Genomic DNA, 18,939 nt, shown 5'->3' with positions numbered 1-18,939 from the left:
GGTGCTAAGGCCTTTCTGCCTTTCTTAGATCTGCCAAGGCCCCTCCATTGCTCGGGGTTGACCATGGAAGTTGTGACCCAGCTGTCTATGTGATACGCAAGCCAGGGTTGTACAATATGGAGAGCAAGCTGTCGCCAATGTAGCAGGCTCCCCCTCTCCACTCAGCTGATGAATCCAAAGGAATGTCTGAGACTGATACAGTTTGGCACCAGCAGCGTCGCAGGAGTTGCCAGTCAGTGTTGAACTCAACGTCGGACTGCTTTAGAGACTCCAGGTCTGGATTTTTCTTGGGGTTTACTCCCGAAGCCTTCCCCATGAGTGAGTATAGCTGCAAGGTGGCAGAGGTTTGAGATCAGAGTCTTCCTTCTCCTAGGTGAGCTGCCGACCACTGCTGATGAGTCCCATCTGCCCAAAATTTGCTCCACAGGAAAGCATCTTCAGCTGCCCAGCCCCTGTTCTAGAACAGCTCCCCGTTGTTAACCCCCTCATGAAACACCCATCTTTTTTTTACAAAGGTTCAGTTCTCAGAACATTTCTCCCTTATTTCAGCAAATTTTTGTTTTGACTTTACATGCATGTAAAGCCAGTGAAGTGAACAGGCTCTTGTCACCACAGTGATAACAGCAATTTGAATTTATCTGGAGCACCTTTGCCACAGGAAAGCATCCCACGTACAGCATGGAAACAAACTGCACTGTTATGGGGTTATTAGTGAAAAGTAAAGATTCTAAATACAGCTACAATAAATGACTAGAATATTGCCATTAGCCTGAGAACAGAAAATAGAACAATTGCCTCACCCTACTTGGACAGGACAGTGCTCTTACATTCCACCCAATTTGAACAACAATTCAGATTTAGGAAGAAATAGAGAGATTCATTTGCAGGAATAAATTAGTTCCAGCCAGAATTTACAGTCTCTAGTCAGCTCAATCCCTTGCATTAACAGGACCTATTGCACCATCAAATCTCCACGCCTGTGGTCTGAACAAACCATGCCCACAACTTTAGCAATACTTTTTTTGTAGATGGTGTGTTTTCTTTAAAAGCTGGTTTCCCCAACATGAGAGCATCAAATACTTTCGTTTACCTACTCCATGCAGAATGAATGACTTTTAATCTTGACGAGTTGGCCCCATCTGGAGACTATAAGTGGATCAAGTAGTGAGGCAGTGTGAACAGGTTTGGCCTCATCAAAAGCAACACCCAGACAGGTGACACATGCTGAGAATAGATCATCCCTATCAAAAACAAGTGGAGCCCACACTTCCGACTGAAGAACTGGGTTTGTTTTTCACAGCATAGTTCTGGATGTTAGGGTGTAGTATTAGAAAAGACCATACATGTAGATCATGTGCCCTAGGTTAGTTTTCATGGAAGATCAAAATAGATCTGAAAATCAAATGCTGAATGTCTGTTATCCCTAAGTTTATAACTCATATTTTCACCCAATTGTGTCTTGGGTGGGAATTTTTGATATAATGACTTTGGAGCTCAGAATTTGCGTTTTAAGCTAAAGCAAGTGCAAGCTCATGGACTGGATGGTACAGGCCACATATCCACTGACCCCTCACCTTTGTGGCCATTCACCTCTCACCAAACTTGCTTCCAAAGTATTTGAAGCGGGCAGAATGCCTGAAGCACACATGGACAACACTGGTCACTGGACAGTTACCACTTTACAACTCTGCATCAGTCGTCCAAGGACACAGGCACCAATGTGTTAATCTGGGATTGACCTCGGATGTGACCTTGTTCACACTGCTGACCACCACTGGAACTTCAGAGATCTTTTAAAATATGGAGGGGCAATATCAACATAGTCTCTGCTTGGTGGTGGAAGGGTGCGGGCACTTCAAGACCGTGTAGAAAAGTGCAAATGATGATGTTTCGGTATTTGGGTCAGGATCACTGGACCTGGTGTCCTTTTGTTTCTTAATGTACTGAAAAAAGTTATAGAAAGAGCCAACTTTTAAGAGGAGATTTGTTTGACAGGTAATGAAATAGCTGAACAGCAAGTACCAGCCAAGTCCCAGTTCCCTATTATATCAGAGAACGGGGAAGAAATCAATTGATTTGAAAGTTGAGAGCACAGAAGCAGCTCTCCATCCTGGTCACATTCAGTGCTCCCGCAAAGTACAGAACACCAAGGCTCGTAAACCGCTACAATGTGCTATCCACTTTATATTAGTTAGGTTTGCAATGCAGCTTTGACCAACACCTAGTGGGTATGGACGTGGCACCGGTAAAAGCTTGAGAGATGCCCACCTACAGTATGACTTTCATTTGGTTCAAACCTTGGCCTGTGCTATATGGTGGGTGCACCCTTGCACCCCTGGCCTTAGTTGGGTAGTTGAGTGTACATATATGGGGTGTCCAGGGAGGTAGCATCTCTGCTGAACAGGCTAGTCATGTCCTTTCTGGGGCAGCTCGCCCACCTTTAGTCCACCGGACACTCAGCTCTCACCGCAAGTAGCTATTTGCATGCGACAGTGGCTACACCCCGGTGCAACGCTTTGAAGGCAGGCTAAACCAGGTGAGGGTATGCCTGTCCTAGCATGCAAAGTCATGTCCGGCAGATTGGGCAGATTAGATCTACAGTGAGATCCAACGGCTAGGAAGGTGGTACTGCGATGCCCTGTGGAGAACGAAGGGCATGACAAGGGACAGAAGGCGTCACGGTCATCCACTGCAACCAAGGAAGACCCCAGTTTGTGATGCTTCTTCGTAGCACAGGACTTGGACTTCTGAATCGAGAGAGTGGAACTTCCCCAGTACAATAGGTTTTCCACTTCAGAAACTCTCTTGCCCAGGTTTCCCATCATCGTTGGGTATGCTGGGTAACTACCACGTGTTTTACGTATACCAATCCAGGCGCATGATTTTATCCAGTGACCACTGCTGGTAAATTAAATGTGTGTGGGAATGTGAGGTTAGCTGAGAGCTGCTACTATCCTCCTTGAGTGGACTTGGTCTTGTTAGATGCCTTGGTCTCCATGTGGAGAACTGCCTGAGCAACGTAAGGAAACCATTAATAACTACAGACCTGCACAAGTCCTGGCTTCATAGCGAGGAGGAGGGCAAAAAAGGTCAGACTTCAGGGATGAAAGAAAAAGGGATTTTAAATCCTTGGCTAGAAAAGAGTAAATGAGGGGACTACAGGACTTCTTAAGTACTGAGACAGGTCATTTGTGCTATTTTTCCATAGTTCTAATACAGTCCCAATTAATGTGCAACAGGAGTTAAAACTTGGACATTTGCAGTGTCTATGTTCACAGGGCATCTAAGTGTTGAAGCTTCCATTTAAAATACCGAGGCGAGAATTGCAGAAACAATAAAACACACTGTGATTAGGTTCAGGCCTACAGAACTGGATTACAGCCCAGGATAAGTGGGTGGACAGGAGGACACAAGAGGGGAAGAGATTCCATTGCAGCTGAGAATCACAAAACCAAGGAAAGTGAAAATCAAAGACCAACACAAACTAACACAAAGCTAGAGAACGACAAGCATATCACTTCAATACTGTATCTGAGATGAGAGCGAAATGGGATAGTTGGACTGCTGTCTGAGGAGAAACTATGTTGATTGGGTTTGCATATACCCACTGTTTAGAATCAGATGTAACATAATTGAAACTAATAAAATTCCTACAAGACTGGACAGACCGGATAAGAGGAGGAATTTTCCCTTGGTTGGTGGGTTGATAACAAGGAGTCACAGCCTCAGGATATGAGAAAAAATTACTTCACCTGGAAGGCGATGAATGGGTGGAATTAGCTAAGTCACTGAACACAGTTAAGGACATAATTACATTTCCCGTTGCAAAAGGTATTGAGAGGTTGAGAAAACATTAATATGGTATTGAGATAAGAGATAAACCAATATTGTACTGAGTGTCAGAACAGGCTCAAAGGGCTGAATGGCCTAGTCCTGTTCCTATATTTTTAAGTTGCTATGAAAAGGAGACACAAAAAAAGAAAGAGAAATAAAAAAAAGTTACATGTACTCAGATAGGGCACATGTGACACTGATCGTAATGAGAATATAATGAAATCAGGGCAAATTCACAAGGGTCTCCTCCAATTAGACTAGCTCTGGATTTAGTAGGGGAATTCCTGAAGACTAATACCCCTCTGAGGGTTCTGAGGTACGAGAGGGATCCTGGGCTCCAGCCCCTGTTGCAGTCACTAGCTATAATAAATATTTACCTGCTCTGCCAGAAACTGCTGCTGCTGCCTTTGCTCCCTGAATAACTGCTGCTTTTGCTGCTCCATCATGTGAATCTGATGCATTCTCTGTCTCTCTTGCTCCATCAACAACTGTTTCATCATGACAGCCTGCTGCTGGTTTCCAAGGTAACCAGGGCCTCCAGGGTTACCAGTCATGGAGCTGGGCACTGGAGCCCCAGTGCCAGGACCTGGGACAGGGGGCTGGATGGATCCTGCAGGCCGAGAAGATCCCACTGGATTCTGATCCTGTGCAGAGAAAAGAACTGACTTAGTGCTCAAAGAATATACAGGATATAACAACAGCACAAACAGGACACTATATGCAAAAGGAATGGAATCAACAATTAGATCAGCAATAACCTCATCCCAACAATTCACGCTTTGCTTCTGAAATGTTAACAAGAGTGTTATGCTTCATAACTCCAAAACTAGTTGGAAGAAAAACATGGGAGAGCTGGGGTTAACTCGTGGACTTCATTTTTACTTTAAGCGGGGTACACACTGATGAAGTGGTAGCGTCACGACGATTGCAATTCATTTATTTTAACACATAACCCATAATGAATTATTTAAACAAAGAAAGAATGCTTAATCACAATTACAATATTACTCAAATATTACTGAAATATTAAATACAAAACACTCCTCCCAGCTTAGCTATAAACTCCAACTCAATATAGAATGAATCTTAACTCACATATAATATCCATAGCATAGTTAATTTTAAATTGCCCCACTCAGGCCTAAAGATTTCATCGGTGTGGGGTCTTTCTTACTCTTGTGGGATAATGTCTTCCCTGACAAGGGGATTACTCTGCTGAGCATGTGAAACTTGTGGCCGTGAAACAATCTCAGACCCTGGGGTCTCTGAGTGTTGGTTGTAGGAATTGACTCTGGAACTGCAGAAAGTGTTTCCGACAGCTCTGGACACATTTCTTCTCTAACAATTGAGACTGCTCGCATGAACTGGTCAATGTGTCATCTCCAGGTGACGTCAGAAGGAGTCTCCACTGTGTAGAAGAGTGGCCCATTTCTGTCCTTAATCTTGCCAAGTACCCACGTTTGGTCACCTCTGTAGCAGCTCACCTGGACCGCTTGTCCAAGAATGAAACATCGAACCTCCTTGTTTGAATAGTTTTTTGTCTCAGCTGTTTGTCCTGCACACTTCTTCTGAGATTGGGTATGAGGAGATCCAAGCAGGAATGCAAGGGATGAGCCAGGAACAGCGTAGCTGATGAGTTGTTTGTTGTGGAGGGTGCTGCTCTGTGATATGCAAGGTGGAAATTGGCCTAATTCTGATTCAGTGTCAGTAGTGTTTTGCTGACATTGCTCACAAAGCGTTATTTAGACTCTAAACAAACCTTTTCGCCAAGCTATTTGTAGCTGGGTTGCTCAGTGCAAGTGCAATATGTCTTATTCCAGTCACTTCTAGGAATGACCGAAACTCATCTACAACAAACTGTGGTCCATTGTCACTGATTAACTGTTCTGGAACACCAATCCTTGAGAAGAGCCTTTTCAACACATCAACAATGTGCGAGGCTGTAGTGGAGACAATTTGGGAACATTTCTGAGCATTTTGTAGCTCCATCCACTACTACCAAGAAATTTGTGCCCATGAATGGTCCCGCACAGTCCACACGAATTCTCTACCAGGGCAATGCAGGCCATCCCCAAAAAATGTATGGCAAGCTGCTCGATCTGTTGATCTATGCCAGGCCACCAGACAAAGCTTCAAGCCAACACTTTCATTTTAGACAACAGACAATAGATGCAGGAGTAGGCCATTCGGCCCTTCGAGCCAGCACCGCCATTCACTGTGATCATGGCTGATCATGCACTATCAGTATCCAGTTCCTGCCTTATCCCCATAACCTTTGATTCCACTATCTTTAAGAGCTCTATCCATCTCTTTCTTGAAAGCATCCAGAGACTTGGCCTCCACAGCCTTCTGGGGCCGAGCATTCCATATATCCACCACTCTCTGGGTGAAAAAGTTTTTCCTCAACTCCGTTCTAAATTGCCTACCGCTAATTCTTAAACTGTGGCCTGTGGTTCTGGACTCACTCATCAGTGGGAACATGCTTCCTGCCTGCAGCGTGTCCAATCCCTTAATAATCTTATATGTTTTAATAAGATCCCCATGAGATTCATGTAGAACCTCCAACACTTTAGCTCTCAGCTTGGATGTTACAACAACTCTCAATCCCAACATAAGACAATCTCTGTCAAGGGCAAGTTCATCCCAGCACTGATAAAAATGGGGAAACTGGAGTTTCTGCTGCACATTCCATCCACTTTGGGTGGCCCTGTAGATCTGAGATGGTGTGGAGTCTTTTCTGCTTTCGCTTAGGATCATCTCTGCCATAATAGGGAGTCTTTCCATTTGCATTAGGGAGAATATGTCCAGAAGAGTGTCCTCTTTTGTAAATTTTTCAGTTATCTAATTTTCCAGAGGTAAACAGGAACAATCCATCAGCATTTCCATGATGTTGTCACATTGCCTTGTCCATTTTCCTGATCTATAGGAATGTGTTCAAGGGGTAGAGCACAGTAGCCAGGTTTGACAGGAACCGTTATAGTAGTTGACAAATTCCAAAAAGGACTGCAACTGTAACATATCCTTTACTTTGGGGCATCTACCATTGCTTCAATTTTCCTCAGCACACTTGTGTAATTTATGTGTGTTAATGGTGTGATCACAGTAAGTGATGTCGGTTTAAAGAATTCACACCGGTTGCATCATGCTCCGAGCCCATAATCTTCTAATCTTTTTAACATTGCCTTGAGATTTTGGAAATGCTCCTTGTCATCCCTACTGGTAATAATGTTGTTCTCCAGGTGACAGTGAGTACCTGGGCAGCCTTGCAGCACCTGGTCCATAGCTTTCTACCAGAGTGTAGGAGCAGATGCTACTCCAAAAGTACGCCTATTATAGTGATAAAGCCCTTTTTGAGTGTTTATGGTGAGAAACACTTGGGTTATTTTTCCACTTCCATCAGTGGGTTGTAATTAATTGCAATTTTGTTTATGCTCACTTTCATTCCTGACTGCAATACAATTAGACTTAGCTAAGTCTACTTTGCTGAAGCGTTTTCCTTCAGAAACGCTTACAAAGATAACCTCCATCCTGGGCAGAGGGAATTGATTTACTTTCAGTACTGGGTTGATGGTTACCTTAAAAACACCAGAGTTTCTGACAGACCAATTCTTCTTGGCTATTGGGACCACTGGCATTGCCCCATGAGCTCCACTCAACCTTGGAAAGAATTCCTTCAGCCTCCATGTGATCTAGCTCACTGGCTACTTTATCACAGGAACCGGATGGGCTTTGTAAAATCTGAGTGTGGTATTTTCATTTAACACAATTTTACACTTGATATGTTTGAGTTTTCTGATGCCATCTTTGAGCACCACTGTGGCCTCATCCAGTACCTTTCTTAATTCACTTTGAGTTGACTTTATTGTAGGGGATGTGACATGTAAATGATGGCTGGATCACCAACCAAGTTGTAAGTTGTCTCAGCCAATCACACCCCTGGAATGCTGGTCCATCTTTTTTTTTAACCACATACAAGCCTAATATGGCTTGTTTGTTCTGTATTTCACCATTATGAATGTAATTCCCATAGGAGTTATCTTTTCTCCAGTATAAGTCAGATATCTGGAAGCTTTAGTTCAGCATCTTTAAATTACCATTTAGACTCATTTTTGTGGAATGACTGAAACAGCTGAGCCAATGTCCAAATCCATTTTAATTAATTTGCCATTCACTTCAGGTGTAAGCCATATTGCTTGTCTATCATTAGTTTTCACATTGTAAACTTCAAGGCTACCCAGTCCTCTGTCATTTTTCATCAACAGCATGAAGATTGGTACTCTTCTTGAAACTGCAACATGTCTGTTTACCTTTTTCTCTTCCCTGTGAAGTCCATTTATTTTGTCTGCCTGATATGCTCTTTGTATGTGTCCTGCGTTGTTGCAATTTCTACAAGTTTCACCTTCACACCAGTACTGGTTTGGTGTATGTGAGTCCCTGCCACAATGGTAGCACAGTTTGTTCAGCCAGACCAGTTTCTATTTAGACATTGCAATTTTGTTTACGCTCACTTTAATTCCTGACTGCAACACAACTGTGTCTCTGTCTTCCGTTTTCAACGATACAGCAATTTCAACTGTTCTTTTAAATGTAAGTTGTGCTTCAGTTAGGAGCCATTTTTGAATGCTATCTTTTAAGATTTCACAAACTAAATGGTGCATCATTAAGTCCATTACTGAACTGACAATGATTCAAACAATTTCTTCATTTCAGCCATGTACGCTGAAATGGACTCCCCTCATTTTGATTCCGCTTATGAAACCTAAAACATTCTGCATTCAACAATGATTTTGGCTCTAAATGTTCCTGTATTACTTTTACAGTATTGGCAAAACTCATTTCGGCTGGTTTGCTTGGAGCAGTTAAACTTCTAAGCAAACTATATCCCTTTAAAACCAATACACTCAGCAAAACTGCCTCTCGGTTATTTCATTTGCTTCAAAATACTGGTTAATTTGCTCAGTATACAATATCCAGTTATCGCTTGTGCAAGTGAACACGTCTATCTTTCCAATGTAGCCAGCCATTTCTGCTTTTTAAAAAAATTATGACTATTATCACACAGTACTCACTATTTAAGAACCTATGAATTCGACTGTTTTCTGCATTTTTTTTAGCTTGACTATCTTCTCTCTCCCCCTTTTGAAGAGACATGGGCTGTACAGCTTTATTTCTTAACTTGAACATCTCACTGAGCTTTTTTAAAACTCAAACGCCTCACTGCACTTCCACAGACAGGTAGTTGCCTTGGGTTCATTTTAAAAATACCCCATCACGTCCACTAGGCTTAGTAACTCCAAAACTAATCAGAAGAGAAACACGGGAGAGGCAGGGATAACTTGAGTACTTCGATTTTACCTTAAATGAGGCACGCACTTATGAACTGGTAGCGTCATGACATCTGCAATTCATTTATTTTTCCATATTACCCATAATGAATTACTTGAGCAAACAAAGAACGTTTAATCAAACAATATATTTACAATATTACTCAAATGTTACTAAATACTATATAATCCCAAGGCCTCACGAAACAGGGCCATTCAGCTTGTTATAAAGAGGTAAGTATTTATTTTTTTATAACATCTTCCCATCCAGTCTGATGAAAGTGAAGAAATCAAGTGAGGGAATTGTGATTGGGAAGCGGGAGTCCAGATTATATGAACTATAGCTCATTTGCAAAGCCAAGCAACCAGTAGCCACTGTCCAGCCAGATTAAACTATATAACATGGCTCACATGACAGCATATACCTCAACCGCGTACACTATAAGACCCAGGGGATTTGCAGCTATAGCTTTATTTCAGATTTTATACAACCAGTGGCTTGCCTGTACTTCACATAAGGCATTATGCAGCTGCATTCTCAGCTGAAGATTAATTTTGCCTGGCTTTGATACAGTAAAATGTTATGTCTCTCCTGCCACTAGTATAATACCACCAATCGCCAAGCAGGTCTGTAGTATACCACTGGCTTGTTTATTACACTTACACATTAAGACATTATTCAATAAACTGAAAGGCTGACATTCTAAGAGTCACAGCATTAAAAAAAACATACACAGCTAAAAGAATGGTTCTTTATCAGAAGAAAGCAGGCACTTGTTTCAAAGGATAATTACAACCTTCAGTTTTGATAATTGTATGCATGAATTTACAAAGGCAGGATCTCAAATATTAATATTTACATACATCACAAAGCAGCTAGTAATACGATATATTTTTAACATTCTAAGGGCTACAAATCAGTTGGAGGAAGAAGTATTTTTTAAAACATCGATTTATTTTTACATTTATTTCAGCACTCTTAATTTTTTCATATTATGCTTCTCCTGAGACTGCTGGTTCATAATAATATGAACAGCTCAGGTCCATGGAGATGGAAAAAAAAAGCCCTACTGTACTGTGCCCAGGTGTCAATGCTTTGAGAGCCCAAGCAATAATAAGTGGCAGGCTATTTGACTCCGTGCATGCTCAGGTGATTTTATTCTGGAGATGTGCACATCGTTAGCAATGCTGCTCTTATTGCTTATTCCTTAATTGCCCGAGAAACTGGTGCTGGAGGGTTCTGTTGCAATTGTGTTCTTTTCACAAGCTGAACTTGCTAAGAAGAGAAAGAAGAGAGAGGAGGGAGGAAAGAAGAGAGAGAGAGAGAAGAGAAAGGAGAGAGAGGAGACAGGAGAGAAAAGAGAGAGATGAGAAGAGACAAGAAAAAGAGAGGAGAGAGAGGAAATTGAGGAGAGAGAGGGGAGAGATGAGAGAGATGGAATTGAGGAGAAAGAGGGAATTGAGGAGAGAGAGGAGAGAGGGGAGAGAGAGATGGCTTTGCAAACTTTCTTCTAAAAATATTCATGAATAACATATGGTACAAAACTTAAAAATACCTCAGACTTGTTCAGACAAACACACAATTGAAGACAAGCCCGCACGACCTAACTGAATTTAATTGAAGAGATTCCCAGACCCACACTGTATGCCGCTGAAGACTCTGTGCACAGAGAACCCATAAATAATGTGGAGTCCTTTGTGAAGGTTACAGTCTAGAAATTCAATCTTGTGATCATGTTTTCTTTTACGAACTATGGAAATAAATTATGATGTAAAGGTGATCGCAAAACAGGACTGGGACTAAGTCAATCAGGCAAGTTATTCAGCATGGATAAACTAGGCTGAAAGGCCTGCTCCTGTGATGTGTAGTTCTATGACATTATTGAACCATACACATTACAAAGAAACACTGTTGTCATAAGAAAAGCTAACAGAGATTGTAGGCCCAATTCTGTTCTACCCAGAATGATGCAGCATGATGTGCAGTATACACCATTGAATTATATTTCTACTTCTCTTCAGGTGAGATCTTCTATTTCCTTTGGAGGGCTGGAATGGTGGCTGGGGGGAGGGGAGCTTTTTCCTGGCACTCAGTTCTCTGTACGGGTGTTTACAGTAGTGTCAAGAAAACAACCTCTCATAGAAACATAGAAAACCTACAGCACAATACAGGCCCCCTGGCCCACAAAGCTGTGCCGAACATGTCCTTACCTTAGAACTACCTAGGCTTACCTCTATTTTTCTAAGCTCCATGTACCTAGCCAGGAGTATTTTAAAAGATCCTATCGTTTCCGCCTCCACCACCGCCGCTGGCAGCCCGTTCCACGCACTCACCACTCTCTGCATAAAAAACTTACCCCCTGACATCTCCTCTGTACCTACTTCCAAGCACCTTAAAACTAGGCAACATCCTTGTACATCTCCTCTGCACCCTTTCTATGGTTTCCACGTCCTTCCTGTAGTGAAGCGACCAGAATTGAGCACAGTACTCCAAGTGGGGTCTGATCAGGGTCCTATATAGCTGCAATATTACCTCTCAGCTCTTAAACTTAATCCCACGGTTGATGAAGGCCAATGCACTGTTCGCCTTCTTAACCACAGAATCAACCTGTGTAGCGCTTTGAGTGTCCTATGGACTCGGACCCCAAGATCCCTCTGATCCTCCACACTGCCAGAAGTCTTACCATGAATGCTATGTTCTGCCAATGTCGCAAAAACAAAGGAGCTGGTTGTGGACTACAGGAGGAATGGAGACGGGCTAACCCCTACTGACATCAATGAATCTGGGGTTGAGAGGGTAAACAGCTTCAAGTTCCTCAGCATCCACATGACCGAGGACCTCACATGGTCTGTACACACCCGCTGTGTGGTGAAAAAGGCACAACAGCGCCTCTTTCACCTCAGATGGTTGAGGAAGTTTGGTATGGGCCCCCAAATCCAAAGAACTTTCTACAGGGGCACAATTGAGAGCATCCTGACTGGCTGCATCACTGCCTGGTATGGGAACTGTACCTCCCTTAATCACAGGACTCTGCAGAGAGTGGTGCGGACAGCCCAGCGCATCTGTAGTTGTGAACTTCCCACTATTCAGGACATTTACAAGAACAGATGTGTAAAAAGGGCCCATAGATTCATTGGGGACCTGAGTCACCCCAACCACAATCTATTCCAGCTGCTACCATCCGGGAAATGGTACCACAGCATAAAAGCCAGGACCAACGGGCTCCGGGAAAGCTTCCTCCATCAGGCCATCAGACCGATGAACTCATACTGATTTGAGTGTACTCTATATTACATTGACTGTAAATTATTATAGATTACTATGATTGCACATTGCACATTTAGATGGAGATGTAACATAAAGATTTTTACTCCTCAGGTATGTGAAGGATGTAAGAAATAAAATCAATTCAATTCAATTTCCATATCACGGATAGGAAGCCCATTTCTGTTTCTGGAACTTTTTGTACTCCAGATCACTGTAAGTCATCCAAGACCTCTAACAGACTACACGATGAGTTCCACAATGTCATTCAGCAAGGGGTTTGGCCATGGCTTGTGTACAGCTTTCAGCATAATGCATACTTAACGTGTAAAAACATATAATAGATGACAAATTGCACACTAATATGCACAAAAATCTGGCCAGATACTTATTGCTGCAAAAGATGTTTTCAGAGGTATTGGATCAAATCATTGCTCTACCCATCTCCCTTCAGACTGCCGTTTTAGTGCAGACCAACAAGCAAGCCTAAATCTCTAGGCCCTACATTGTCTTTTATAAAAACAAGTTTCCACACTCAATATGAATGACTCTGTAAATGATCAAAGGCATATTACATATCCAGTTTCCAAGTGTTTGAAGAAAAACAAATCGTGCTTGGGTGGCGTGGCTGCTGCACAGGCCCAGCATTCCAGGTTCGATTCTGATCTCGGCAGCTATGTAGTTTCCACATTTCCCTGTGACTGTGTTAGCTTCTCCCAGTGCTCTTGTTTCTTACCACACTCCAAAGGAGTGGAAATAAACTACAAAGACAGAAAAAAAAACTGCAGATACAGGAACAATGAAAAAAGAACATTCGAAAAAACTCAGCGGGTCAAGCATCAACTGTGGAGGTAGGGTTGCCAACTTTCTCACTCCCAAATAAGAGACAAAAGTAGCAGTCAAATACAGGACACTTGTGTTTATCCCAAGGTAGACTACCACGAGCATGAAGCCTTGCGCGGGCACCTGTGTGCGCATACATGACGTGCGCATACATGTACGTGCCGATTTTTTTTCTACAAATCGGTTTTGATTTAAACTTCCCGATTCTGTTCAGTGAAACTACACTGTACATACATTATTTCTACTTTATATAGGCTGTGTATTTATCATATCATTCCTGCTTTTACTATATGTTAGTGTTATTTTAGGTTTTAGGTGTTATTTGGTATGATTTGGTAGGTTATTTTTTGGGTCTGGGAACGCTCAAAAATTTTTACCATATAAATTAATGGTAATTGCTTCTTCACTTTACACCATTTCCGCTTACGAAAGGATTCATAGGAACGCTCTACCTTAGCGGGGGAAATATGGGACAAACCAAATTAGCCCAATATACGGGATGTCCCGGCTAATACTGGACAGTTGGCAACCCTATGTGGAGGCAAGAATTGTATGTTGATATTTCAGGTTGAGGGACTGCATTAGAATTTGCTAATTAATTAACTGGGTGATGTAAATTACTCTTAGTATAGGTGAATAGCAGAAGAACCATAGTGGCGGTGATGAGCATGCAAAAAAGAATGGGTTACAGGGAAATTGCAGAATGGGATTGACAGGAGTGCTCTGAGAAACGAAGTAGACTGGATCAGACCAATGGCCTTTTCCTGTGCTATAAGGATATGTGAGAAATTGGTTCATAAAAGAGATTTTTGAATTGTAATTAATTGCCAACTAACAATCAATTTCTTGGGCAATCTAATAATATCAGCGAAATTACCACTGCCACTAATCACAATTATGTTCTGTCAGCAGGTGGTTCAAAATAATGCATAAGTTTTTAAACACAGTGGATTCTGGTTAACTGGGACACATCAGGAACAGTACATTTTGGGCCAATTAGTTGAAGTTCCAAGGAAATAGTTAGAATGGTATAAAACGGACAAACTACCATTTAACTGTGTAACAAATTATGTATTTAAATGAATTACAGAACAAATTAGAACACTATCAATACTACTACAGTGCTTATAAAATTGTTTATTAGTTCCTAATAGTTATTGATGGAGGAATTCGTCCAGTATACGCGTACTTTTGATTAACAATGAACAAAATCAGTGCAGATACCTAGTGCAGGTACTGGACCGTCTTCATAAATGCTATCAACTCTTGCATCCTCCGAATCTTTATTTTCATTGTAACATTCAAGATGAATGTTGATACCTTCAAGTTCTTTGTAGTTCTGAACTTGGGAGTTGTTAAATCGTTTCACTTTCGCTCCCAGCTGTTTCTGGCATCTCCAAGTCTGAATGCTTGAACTCTCAGTGAGGAAAACAGTTCTGAATTTTATAACTGCTTACTCCTTGCCAAATATCAGTGACAAAAAAAATTGAACACAAGCACACACAACTTACGCTATTTAAATCTGTTTACTCTAAGCACTGTTTAGCATCTAATGGCCACACAAGTGCATGCACCCGTTGCTAGTAAGAATCTGACAACGGTCTACTGCCCTAATAAAGTGGCATAGTTTCCCAAATAAAAGAAGAGAATCTCAGCTATTTTCTCGATTAGTTTTTGTTCTTTAAGTTGTCTCAAATCAGAAGCTGCCCAATTAATCAATCACCTAATCCACGGTATATGAGTTTGGGGCACTAACATAAAACAAACAGACTCAATTCTTGGTTTAAATCTCAGTTCCCAAGACTGAACATTAGGCAGTGTATCCTTACTGATGAAGACTCAATATAGACTGCCAATTGTTACAGGCAAATAATTCTGCAAACTGTACAAAGTCAAAATAGATTTTTAAACAAAATGAAGTTCTTCAAATTTTACAAGCATTCAATTCTCAGATTTAATTAGAAGTCTTCTTCTATGTTTCATTTCTCCTAACGTCATGAATGGCTGTGATGCTTCACTCCCAGACGAACTCAATGCCTTTTATGCGCACTTTGAAAAGGAGAATAAAACTACAGCTACACGGATCCCTGCAGCATCTGCTCCAGTGACCGTGATCTCTGTCTCAGAGACCGGCATCAGGCTGCCTTTCAAGGGGGTGATCCCTTGGAAAGTGACGGGCCCCAATGGAGTACTTGGTAGGGCTCGGAAAACCTGTGCCAACCAACAAGCAGGAGTGTTAAAAGACATTTTCAATCTCTCCTTACTACAGCTGAAAGATCCCACCTACTTCAAAAAGGTAACAATTATACCTGTATCCAAGAAAAGCAGGGTGAGCTGCCTTAATGGCTATCATCCAGTAGCATCTATGGTGATGAAGTGCTTTGAGATGTTAGTTATGGCTAGAATTTTCTAAATATTGAGAAAATACAAAAATATGAGGCACAGAGAGATTTGGGGGTCCTTGTTCAGGAGTTTCTAAAGGTTAACTTGCAGATTGAGTCTTGGTAGGAAGGCAAATGCGATGTTATCATTCATTTCAAGAGGTCTAGAATATAAAAGCAAGTTGCATGCCATCTTGGACAATGTCTCCCATCCACTACATAATGTACTGGTTGGGCACAGGAATACATTCAGCCAGAGACTCATTCCACCGAGATGCAAGACTGAGCGTCATAGGAAGTCATTCCTGCCTGTGGCCATCAAACTTTACAACTCCTCCCTTGGAAGGTCAGACACCCCGAGCCAATAGGCTGGTCCTGGACTTATTTCCATTTGGCATAATTTACATATTATTATTTAATTATTTATGGCTTTGTATTGTTATATTTATACTCTATTCTTGGTTGGTGCAACTGTAACGAAACCCAATTTCCCTCGGGATCAATAAAGTATGACTATGACTATGACTATGTAATGTTGAGACTTTATAAAGCACTGGGGAGGCCTCACTTGGAGTATTGTGAGCAATTTTGGGCCCCTTATCTTTGAAAGGATGTGCTGAAACTGGAGAGGGTTCAAAGGAGATTCACAAAAATGATTCCAGGATTAAACGGCTCTGGTCCTGTAATTACTGGAATTTAGAAGAATGAGCGGTGACTACTTGATAACAGTGGATGTGGAGAGGATGTTTCCTATGGTGGGAGTGTCTAAGGTCAGAGGGCACAGCCTCGAAATAGAGGGGCATCCTTTTAGATTGGAGATGAGGAGGAATTTCTTTAGCCAGAGAGTGGTGAATCAGTAGAATTCATTGCCACAGGCAGCTGTGGAGGCCAAATCTTTATGTATATTTAAGGCAGAGGCTGACAGAATCTTGATTGCTCAGGGCATGAAGGGATATAGGGGGAAGGCAGGAGATTCGGGCTGAGAAGAAAAATGGATCAGCCATAATGAAATAGGCCAAATGGCCTAATTCTGTTCTATCTTATAGTCGTATAGAATTAACTCCTATCTCTGCAAGGATTTGGATCCACTGCAATTTGCCTATCACCACAATAGGTCTAAGGTGGGCGTGATCTCATTGGCTTGTCACACGGCCTTGGATCACCTATGTCAGGTTGCTGATTATTGACTACAGCATATAACACCATCATTCCTACAGTTTTGATCAAAAAGCTCCGGAACTTGGGCCTCTGTACCTCCCTCCACAACTGGACCCTTGACTTCCGAACCAGTGGACCACAATCCATGCAGACCAGAAACAACATTTCCACCGCGCTGACAATCAACACTGGTACAACGATATAACAGCTGTTGGCAGAATTTCAGAGGGTGACAAGAGGGCATACGTTGCACTCAACGTCAGTAAGACTAAAGAACTAACTGTGGACTTCAGAGATTGTAAGATATGAGAAAATGCACCAGTTCTCATAGAGAGATCAGAAGTGGAGAGACTGAGAAATTTCTAATTCCTGGGTTTCAATACCTCTGGACCCAACATATTGATACAGCTACAAAGAAGGCACACCAGAGGCTATACTTCATTAGGGGTTTGAGAATATTTGGTATGTCTCCAAGAACACTCAATAATATCTAGATGTACTGCAGAGAGCACTCTAACTGGCTGCAACACTGTCTAGTATGGTGGTGGTGGTGGTGGGGGGTGAAAGATTGAAGTAAGCTGCACAGAGTTGTAACCTTAGTCAGCTCTATCATGAGCACTCTCCTCCATAGTATCCAAGACATCTTCAAGGACCGGTGCCTCAAAAAGGCGGTGTCCATCATTAAGACCCCCATCACCCAGCATGCCCTGTTCTCATTGCTACCATCAGGAAAGAGGTACAGGAGCCTGAAGGCACACACTCAACGATTCAGGAACAGCTTCTCCCCCAGCTTCTACATACATACACATTTTATTTCTCTATTACTTTGTATATACTACTGCCATAAAGACAACCAATTTCACGACATATGCCGGTGATATTAAACTTGATTGACTTCTACTATCTGCTTCTGAAATGTACTTTCAACACCCAATCAACTACTTCAATTTCTTTAAAAGAATCTCAAGGCAAGTTGTTAATATATTTTGTTAAGACACCTCCATTATAAAAGTTAAGAACAAACCTTACATTATGACATCTTTCTACTATATAAAATGGGACAAAGAAAAATATTGTGGACAGGTGGTAACATAAGTTGACCTACTGTAATTTTGTCTGCCGGGTTTAGCTTCTGTCTTTATCTCTAAATGGTGATCAAAGCGTTTCATTTTCATAGTCGAGAAAAAAAATTGTATTCCACTATCAGAATCAGAAACTAATAATATATTTAGCTTAATGTATAGGTAAAATGCCAAATATTATTATTGTTCTAGTCAACTACATTGCACAATAACGTGGTAGATAAAACAAAGAAGAGTATAGCACAGAATTAGGACCTTCAGCCAACAATGTCTGTGTTGACCATGGTGTCTGAAACTAATCCCATCTGCCTGTACTTAATAGTAATAGTAACAACTTTATTTATATGGCACCCTCCATATATTATGATGCAGGCTCAAAGTTCTTTATTTGTCATAACTAGACAAAATTAAAAACCATAAGAAAAGACATGTAATCAAGTATACCAAATTATATAAATGGAATCAACCCCCATTAAGTAATCCTATAAATTGGTCAAGTTTAACATGTAGCTTTTTAGAAGTGTTTTGAAAAGTTCTAAAGTATTAGCCTGGCATATCTCAGTTGACAGAGTATTCCTGATTCTTGGTGCTTAAGAGCAAAAGGCCACATCACCAGTTCTTAATGCTTGGACCTAGGAACATTAGGCAAACAAGTATTCGCAGATCTAAGATTATGATTAAGGATGCAAGGGGTTAGACACTCAAAATATACAGAGGAGCTAGATTATTCAGAGCCACATTATTCATACGTAAAATTAAGAGTATTTTAAAATTGATCCAAAAGGACACAGGCAGCCAGTGTAATGAAGCAAAACCCAGTGAAATGTGCTCAGATTTTCTTTGTTTTAATGAAGATTTTTGCTGCTCCATTTTGAATAGGCTACAGCCAATTTATATCTTTCTTAGGCAGTCCTGAAAAGTGTGCATTGCAGCAGTCTAATTGGCTAAAACTAAAAGCACGCATCAATTTTTATACATCTTGAGATGTTCTAAGAAATCAAACTCTTGCAATGTTCCTTCAATGAAAAAACATAGTCTTAGCAATATGGTTA

At 41.4% G+C, this 18,939-nt stretch overlaps 1 protein-coding gene across 2 annotated transcripts in view; it reads right to left on the bottom strand.

Moving 5' to 3' along the window:
• maml3 (mastermind-like transcriptional coactivator 3) overlaps nt 1-18,939 on the bottom strand; it is a 515,482-nt gene that overhangs the window by 27,058 nt on the left and 469,485 nt on the right. For both annotated transcript variants that reach the window (XM_063046633.1, XM_063046631.1), the window contains exon 3: nt 4,212-4,478. In XM_063046633.1, coding sequence (XP_062902703.1) covers nt 4,212-4,478 — 267 coding nt within the window. The remainder of the gene's footprint in view (nt 1-4,211; nt 4,479-18,939) is intronic.

This window comes from Mobula hypostoma, chromosome 4 (genome assembly GCF_963921235.1).
Source record: "Mobula hypostoma chromosome 4, sMobHyp1.1, whole genome shotgun sequence".
NCBI lineage: Eukaryota > Metazoa > Chordata > Chondrichthyes > Myliobatiformes > Myliobatidae > Mobula > Mobula hypostoma.
Note: the sequence above shows the minus strand (reverse complement) of the source record. Positions and strands in the feature narration are given on the sequence as shown.